The 9,100-nt window shown below is 38.7% G+C and overlaps 2 protein-coding genes across 5 annotated transcripts in view; both read left to right on the top strand.

Annotated features, from left to right (window-relative positions):
- The window catches only part of LOC117947591, a 33,540-nt gene extending 27,779 nt beyond the window's left edge, over positions 1–5,761 (top strand). Inside the window, exons 27-28 of the mRNA XM_034876662.1 lie at positions 4,417–4,421; positions 5,751–5,761. The gene's annotated coding sequence lies outside the window, so the exon portion shown is untranslated. The remainder of the gene's footprint in view (positions 1–4,416; positions 4,422–5,750) is intronic.
- The window catches only part of mapre1b (microtubule-associated protein, RP/EB family, member 1b), a 13,158-nt gene that overhangs the window by 1,965 nt on the left and 2,093 nt on the right, over positions 1–9,100 (top strand). For 2 of the 4 annotated variants that reach the window (XM_034876675.1, XM_034876677.1), the window contains exons 2-6: positions 260–390; positions 3,437–3,582; positions 6,527–6,728; positions 6,834–6,943; positions 8,683–8,835. In XM_034876675.1, coding sequence (XP_034732566.1) covers positions 270–390; positions 3,437–3,582; positions 6,527–6,728; positions 6,834–6,943; positions 8,683–8,835 — 732 coding nt within the window. In that variant the 5' untranslated portion in view covers positions 260–269. Of the gene's footprint in view, positions 1–256; positions 391–3,436; positions 3,583–6,526; positions 6,729–6,833; positions 6,944–8,682; positions 8,836–9,100 lie in introns of all 4 variants that reach the window. The other 2 variants (XM_034876676.1, XM_034876678.1) reach the window with 1 other exon arrangement.

Here is a 9,100-nt window from a genome sequence, read left to right on the forward strand (position 1 = left end):
ATCCAAAGTCTCATTGTGTAAATATTTTGTGAGAGCACCAATAGTCAACCCTACAATTTCATTATCAAGGTCTTTGGTCAAAATAATTATTACATTGGATTTTCTTATTATATTTGATTTTCAGTTGCTGAGGAAATAACTGTTCTAGTCTAACCTGAACATGAGCCCCAGCAGGGACTGTGGATGATCTTTATAAGGGTGTCAACAGATGCCTCCCAATACATTTTTCTCACACTTGTTCTCTGCTCTGTGTCAGCAGGTGACCGACGATGGCTGTAAACGTGTATTCAACTTCAGTGACCAGTGACAACTTAAGTCGTCATGACATGTTGGTCTGGATCAATGACTCTCTACAGATGAACCTCACCAAAATAGAAATGCTGTGTACAGGTAAGCACTGTCTCTTTATTTTCTATTAGTGGGAGGACCACATATGTTTCATTTCTGGACTGATTCATTTCTGACCCCTTGAAACACTTTCTGGATTAGGGTAAGCATGTGTGCTATGTTGTATGACTGTGTGATTGTGCTGGTGTAGTGGAACAGTAGGCCAGTCGCAGCTGATGATTAATATGTTGACTATGTGAGAGAGAAAAAACACCGAAGCTTCTGTTTTCATCACATGAGCCACATTGTCTTGTGTCAAAGATAAACTAGGAAAACTTTAATCTTGCGTGGAAAGTTTAAGATTGTAACTCAAGTTAAGCCAACATTGTACGCCATTGTACTCATGTCAAATGTCTTAGGTCTGATTCTTTATAGCTAATGGATTAGAGTAGAGCCCGACGACAAAGGATTTTTAAGACCAATACAAATATTTGGTTATTTAAAAATCCGAAATTCCAATAAATCGGCAAATATAAATTTTTAAAAAAATCCAGAAACAGTAGCAAAACAGATTTTCCTAACATAACTTAATTGTAGTTGTTTATGAGTTCTCACTAAAATAATATGATAAATTGTTTTATTGTCACAACAGAACATCAAAATATGTTAAAGTTATGATGAATAAAATGTATAACAATACAAAGATATGAAACGTAACGTCCTAAATAATCGAAGTTATGGGGTGGGTGTGTACTCAGACTCTGTGCTACAAAAAAATGTAATCCGTTTACCTCATTATTCAAAGTTTTGGCCACGTTCAACATGAAGCGCTGTTTTTTTTGTTTTATTGTTACATTATAGATATTACATAAAATACGGAAAAGCGCATTAGGTTCCCTTTAATATTTGAGCCAGACATTTCTGATGACCTTAACTTTCTAAAGAAGCACTCTCGTTGCTGAAAACATCCTGTAGTTTAAAAAAAGAAAAGTTAAAGACCTAGCTTTTTTAAGAAAGCTTTTAATCTTTAAGTCTTCATAGTACTGCATCGCCATAGAAACCCTCCCGACACACTTATTTTATTTTAGTTATTTTATTACCGCTTTTCTGAGGTTTCTTAGCACTTTTCATTTGTTGTCTCTTTTCTTAAATGTATTTCTATAAAGCTAAATGTATTCAATTATTTTGTATTTTCCTCTTTTATGCCCTCTTAAACATGTAAGATTTCTTTTTTAGTGATCAAATGTTTATTTCTTTTACAAAGTACAAACAATTACAAACAGTACATCAACACCAAATAATACAAAAAATAAAAACAACGAGGAAAGATGGGATGGAGGGAGAAAAAACCCATGCAGAAACAGACACAGGACAAGGGAATGTAAGATGTCCTTGTGTATCTAGAAAGGCGTTGTTGTTGTTTTTATTATTATTATTATTATTATTATTATCACTAGTAACCCTTTGAACAGCTGACCTTTTTCACTTAGTTTCACAGACACCAGCCTGTGCATTAGAGCTGTCAATCTCCCTCTAATATCATTCAAATTATTTTTTCTTTAAATATTAAAATATTGAATGCTCAAATGCAGCCTGTTATTAATATGTGCTCCACTGCTCAGGCTTATGCATCGTCAATGCCACTATAAGCATGTGGCAGTTGTTACACGTTCTGACCACTAGAGGAATATCAGAGCAATGCTGGGACTATTTGATCCAGTCTGTTAAAACTCACAGAAGAAAGCAGTAGCTTTGTGATGCAGTTGGCTCGTGAAACTAAATGAGAAAGTCATTAAAAAAATTGAAGTTATTTACAAATTAAATCGTGAACAGGGGTGAATCAAGATTGCGATTTTAAAACGATTAATCGTGCAGGCCTAATGTCTCACAACCTTGGTTGTCGAAGTTTGCCATTTTACTCGAACCAAAGTTCAAAACACCTCTTCATGTCGGTCTTCTTTTGTCTGTTGGCTAAATCCCGGAACACATCCTTTACACATAACCTTGGTTCCCACAGACCTTTTTATAGTCTTAAAATGTCTTGAATTAAATTTTGTGAAATTAAGGTCATGCAATGTCATAAATATACAGTATATTTGCTATAGATATTAATTCAGCTTATGGTGTTCGTAGTCTTTATTAGCCTTTTTACCATTGCGTGGTACCTGCTCAACTTTTTATTGATCCCACTGGAGCTGGGCAATACATCAATATTATATTGATTATTGTGATATGTGACTAGATTTCGTCTTAGATATTGGAAATCGTGTTATGGTAATATGACATAAGTGTTGTCTTTTCCTGGTTTTAAAGGCTGCATTACAGTAAAGTGATGTCATTTTCTGAACTTACCAGACTGTTCTAGCTGTTCTATTATTTTTGCCTTTGACCACTTTATTATATCCACATTACTGAAGATTAGTTATCTTAAATCTCACTGTGAAGATATTTTGTTAAAGCACCATCGTCAACCATGTAATATTGCCACAATATCAACATTGAGGTATTAGGACAAGAACATCGGGATATCTGATTTTCTCCATGTTGCCCAGCCCTAGATCCCACTCTAGAAAAGTTATTATTTGTCTATTGTTGTGTTAACACAAGCAGTAAGAACATTGAAGAAGTTACAAGGTCAAACAATTTTACCAAGAATTTCAGAACTTGACAGTTTGTTATGAGGTTCAGTATTCAGCCTTTTAAATGAACTGTATTTAAACTGAATTTAGTTCAGATTATCAGAGTAGTAAAGGAGTTTTGGGTTGGAGTGTGTTTTACGATGGGTTCTTGAGCCAGGCAGTCAACCCTCCACTGCTGTTCACTGGCCAACAGTACAGAAGAAAGTTTTATTTTATTTTATTTTTTAAGCACTAAAGGGATGGTTAAGAGTGTGCCTTCAGCTTTTGAAATAAAGACATGTTTTCTCTGTTCTCACTTGAAAGTAAAGTGAGCTCTATTTTTGATCCTTTTCTGTTATTCTCTTATTCTACATGTTCTTGTTTTTAGACATCTCCTGATTTTAGACATGCAAGCATACACTCAGTCCTTGTAACAATTTGACCATATTGGACATTATTGTTATTTATTTTGGATCATTTTAATCATACAGGTGCTGCCTACTGCCAGTTCATGGACATGCTCTTTCCCAACTCTGTGCCTCTGAAGAAAGTTAAATTTGGTGCCAAGCTGGAGCATGAATACATCCATAACTTCAAGCTTCTGCAAGTTTCCTTCAAAAAGATGGGAGTCGACAAAGTACGTAACAACACACACCCAGTGCACATCATGTACATATCCGCTTTAAATTACAAGATGTGTTCTACGTGCAGAAGGTCTGAACAAATTGCATGTTTTGTTGTTTATGACCTTGCTCCGGACTTTTACATTTACAATGTATTTCAAAACTCGCAGCCCCTTGTACAAAACTTGTTACACCGGAGCTAAATCCCAGATCAACATAAGACTGGATGGATATCTCTTTAAAATTACTTTTGGCTGGCAGCATGAAAGCCCTCACATAAAAATGGCTGTTGTTATTAATATGTACTCCACTGCTCAGGCTTATGCATCTTCAATGCCACTATAAGCATGTGGTTGTTGTTACACATTCTTTCCACTAGAGGGACTTCCAACATCAGCCTGGTCTTGAGGGGGGACCTACGTCATGATGCATTGGATTTCAGCCACGCAGCTCTCTTATTACATTATTCCCACCCCGAGCACACAGCAACAAACACAAATCAACAGAGAACTCTCTAATGAAACGTAATCTAACATGTGGAGTGAAGTTAGAACAATGACATCCAAAAGCACAGCCAAAACGCTTTTTCATAAACTAACAGTGTTAGCCACAATGCTAACGTCACTGATAACTAAGCCAAACGGTGCTGCCACTACTATTTTGGGGATTTATAAGCAATCGGTTTCTTTAAGATTGTCACTTTACTGAATACAGCTGTTGAAAGGTAATGTATGAAGTCAAAGCAAACTCCGACAGCTGTGAGAGGCAGCACAGTGGCTCAGTGGTTAGCACTTCTACCTCACAGCGAGTTGGCACTGCACAGTTGGGTCCCCAGTTGGGCGGGGCAGGGCCTGTCTGTGGGGAGTTTGCATGTTCTCCCTGTGTTTGCGGGGGTTTCCTCTGGGTGCTCCTGTTCCTCCCACCATAAAGACATGCATGCATGGGTAACTGGCATTTACAGAAATTTGGATTAACGTGCATTGTACTAATCAAATAAATCTTATGAAGCTCTCAGCTAAGCACCTATACCTTGCAACGCAGTTAGGAAACCAGAAAGAGCTAAGTATTGATAACATAAGCATTTTGGCTCGGTGGATAAGATGAAAACTGTTTCCCATCCTTTTTAACATATATTTTAAATACCCATATAATGCCCTACATTAAAACATTGATAAAACACAAAAAAACTAACCCTATAGTCCATATTCCAGATAAAATGATTATGAAATAAGAAATCCTTAAGCTAAACACTGTCTCGAGAGAACAGTCATTGATGCAAATTTAATATAAACTCATAACTGGACTTTCATTTTTTTAATGAAAAGATCATAATGGGCAGTGCATATCCAGCTTAGTCAGCATTTGTTTTCAGACATCACATGTAGCAGCTTGAAGTGCTATTGACAAGACTACCATCATTAATTCATGTTTCAACTTCCTTCCTTCCTTCCTTCCTGCCGTCCATTAGCATGAAGTCATAACTCTAGATCTGTGGTCTGTTTGAAAGGAGTGGACAGTGTTGATTCTTAGATTGGTGCAACAGACACTTGAAAATGTAGAGTATCTCATTGGTATTTAGAGCTGTCCAGGGTTATAATCCCCGCCATTGGTTCGCCATTGTAAACTTTGCCCCCGTTCATGATTTGTTAATTGTCTAATGGTGTCAGTTTCCTTACTTGCTGAGTAATTGGATTTACTGCTGATATCTCTTTTTGTCTCTGTTACAATCACTGTGGCTTTGATCCCGGCCTGCTTGCTCTTTATTGTATGTTCCACTACTGAGACATATGGGCCAAGCGTTCTTAACAGAACATACATTTTTAGTTCATGATTTTATTCAAGCAGGTCAGTAAAAATGTTAAGTCCCTTCCCCATTTCCTAGTATACAGGTGGCCTCTTCTCACGCAAAGCTTGTGATTTATAAAAAAACAAACTTGACAGAAAAATGTGTGGTTCTCTACGCAAACTCTGACCCATGTGTACGCACATTTCGGAGACAATAAAAACTGTCAATGCAGATGGTGAGAAGGTGAACTGAACTCAGACTGCAGACAGTAAATGTGGGGAATAATAATTATTCATAATATTTTCAAGTATTGATGCCTCACACACGTTTCTTCTCTCCATATCATCCACGTTATCATGAAGATAAATCCAGCTGTGTTATTGTACTTTTAGCAAGGTGTTAACAATCACAAATTGTTGTAAAAATACTGCGGTGAATATTATAATCTTTATTGCTAGGACTTGTTTGGATGTGATATATCCATCCATCTTTGTCCACTTATCCGGTGTCGGGTAGCAGGGGCAGCAGCTCGATCAGGGGACCCCAAACTTCAGATGCCTAAACCACCTCAACTGGCTCCTTTTAACGATGCCTGAGGTTCTCACCCTATCTCTAAGGGGGACGCCAGCCCCCTCCTGAAGAAACCAATTTCGGCCGCTTGTATAATAGAAGTCAGGTTAATCTTATCATATACCTGGAGGTCCGGTATATATCCATGCTGTCCCTAAGTGCCTTAATGCCTGTGTGGTCGGGGTTTCCCTACACTTTGCGAAAACAGGCCAAAATTATAATTAGATTTTCAGCAATTCCCCAGCTGGTTGTTTCTCAACTGGCTGTTTTTCTGCCATGATTTGGAGTCACTGCCAGGTTCATAAACATAATAATCAGCATTCATAAGGTGCTTTGCATTGACTATTTGTATTTATGGTTAAAAATGGCAGTGTACAGGGTGGGATAAGAGACTGATTCAAGTATGCACACTTTTGGGCGTATGTCTACCTTTTAATCCTTAAGGATCCTACTCACAGTTTTAGTAATACAACCCCTGAGCTGTAGTGACAGTGATAATGTAATAACCATACCAGCAGTGGTGCAGACTGACATCAAACTGAAGCTACCAGGCAGGCAGCGGTCTAAACGTCTTGGTCCTTATTCTCTCTCTTTGCTTCCAGATCATTCCAGTAGACAAACTGGTGAAGGGGAAGTTCCAGGACAACTTTGAGTATGTTCAGTGGTTTAAGAAGTTCTTTGATGCCAACTATGATGGGAAGGAGTACGACCCGGTGGAGGCGAGGCAGGGCCAGGATGCCATGCCCATACCCAACACTGCCACATCAGCTCTTACCAAAACCCCAAAGAAGGCCCTCAGTCAAGGTCCGAGCTCTGGTTTGGGTCACACCATTTGAAATGTAATGGGGGAAGCGCTGGTAAGTGGTACACTTTTTAAGTTAATAATCTTCTCTGTTTTTGTCTCTTCAGCTCCTCAAAGGCCACCTGTTGCCAAGGTAGCGCCCAAGTTGGCTAACGTCAGTGCGAGGAAGCCCGGGATGGGAGGAGGCGACGAGGAAAGGGTGGAGCTTATCAATGAGGTTAGCACATCATCACTATTGAAAATGAAATGATTTAAAATTAGCTTTCTTGGTGACTTCAAAGAGGACATGTCAAGTTCAGGGTTTTTCTGCCGTTTATACGGCTTAGGCAAAAGTGTATTTGCCCACCACCTAAGCATGAAACTAAAGTAAAAACAAACTAGGGCTGGGCGATGTGGAAAAAATGTTTGACCAAATATATCTGTCGATACATAACAATATTATAGTCTTGACTATTGGTGCTTTCACAAAATATTTACACAATGAGATTTTTGATAAATAACCATTAGTAATGTGGATATAATGACTGTGGTAAAGTAACATAATAGAACAGCTATAACAGTCTGGTTAGTTCAGAATATGACATCTATAGTGTGATGCAGCTTTTAAAACCAGGAAAAGACACCACTCATGCCATATTTCGATATCTAAAATCTAAGACGCTTTCTAGTCTCATATCACAATATTGATATAATATCGATATGTTGCCCTAGAACCGACGCATGGGATAGGCGTCTGCTCAGTGTCTTTTGCTCTAATGTGCCCATGGTGTTTGTATACAGTGGCAGACACACACACACACACACACACACACACACACATACATACATACACACCCTGCATGTTGCCCACATAGTGTCAGCTGCAGCCCACCTGTTAGTGAGTGCGTGGTGGAGAGAGCGAGTAAGAAGATAGTGGTAACGTTACAGCTGTGAACGCAGCAGTGCAGTCTGTGTAAGTTTATCTGTGCGTAGTCTAAATCCTTTGCGTTCCATTTCCGAGGATTCCTCGGGTGCTGCAGGAAATTTGCCAGATGAATGTATTTTTGGTTTCCTCCCTCTGTGTCTGTGATGGCATTCTAACTGAGCCTGAGGTTTCTCTCCACAACTGTTTTGCAGCGTCTATGTGCAGAGTTTGATCCTGCCGACACAATGCACCCCCCATTGGCTGGCGCTCACAATGCAATTTAAAAAAGTAGAACTATTCAGAAGTTATTGTCCAGCTTAACTCCACATACTGTTGTATTGGAGTTTATTGTCCAAACCTTTTGCCCGAAGACAGTGTTGTGGGGATTAGAAAAAGGCGTTCAAGTAGTGTGTTGTAAGGATGGCTTCAATAAATCATACGCTCCGAAGATATTCAATGTAATGGTTCAATATCAATATGTGTTTGACAATGTGAATGAGGTCGTTATAATTGGATGGCCGCCTGTATTCATTAGAGAGAGGGGTCAGGGTTGGGACCTGTTGCTGTCAGATAGCTGTTGTGTTTTATTGAAAATATTTCAGATAACACAAAACCATGGATGTGTTATGGTCGCAAAACACTATGCTGCGCTCTCTCTCTCTCTCTCTCTCTCTCTCTCTCTCTCTCTCTCTCTCTCTCTCTCTCTCTCTCTCTCTCTCTCTCTCTCTCTCTCTCTCTCTCTCTCAGTACGACTGTCGGCAGCCGGTTAGGTGTGTCTTTATACACACATGCGTAGGGAAATGGGGACCAGGTGGGGAGAAAACGGGAATTCCCCTTTAAAATGGACAAGCTTTTTGGATTTTAGTGACAAATTACTCTTCGGAGTTTTTGCTTTAGTGATCTCTCCCTTGATGCAACTGACAACTACGAAAATACAATTATTTTATGGAAATAATTGTTGAATGATGTACCCAATATGCAAATGAGCATATAACTTAATTTGAAGCTAAGCACTGTAAAACTCAGAAAATGTTTTGGCCCTTTTGCTCCAGGTGGAGACCCTGAAATCTACCATTCAGGACATGGAGAAGGAGAGAGACTTTTATTTTGGTAAGCTGCGGAACATTGAGCTGATTTGCCAGGAGAAGGAAGGAGAGGGCGACCCCACATTGCAGAGGATCATCGACATCCTCTACGCCACAGACGTGAGTTTGGCATCTGTTTTCATGAAATGAAGTTCAGTGACGCGATTCGTTCTGACGGCCAACGAGTAAATGCATAGAAAAATGTCTTCAATTTGTCAGACTAGAAATTAAATCACAGAATTTAAAATATTTTGATGTAATATTTTATATATATATATAAATGATGATTACTATTAATCATAGAAAATAACCGAGCAAAAATGTCCATAAATCATACAAGGATATTTACTAGGGATATTTTGTTTTTCTTGTTGAGGAATCAGAT

The sequence above is a fragment of the Etheostoma cragini genome, chromosome 7, assembly GCF_013103735.1.
Source record: "Etheostoma cragini isolate CJK2018 chromosome 7, CSU_Ecrag_1.0, whole genome shotgun sequence".
NCBI classification, from domain to species: Eukaryota; Metazoa; Chordata; class Actinopteri; order Perciformes; family Percidae; genus Etheostoma; species Etheostoma cragini.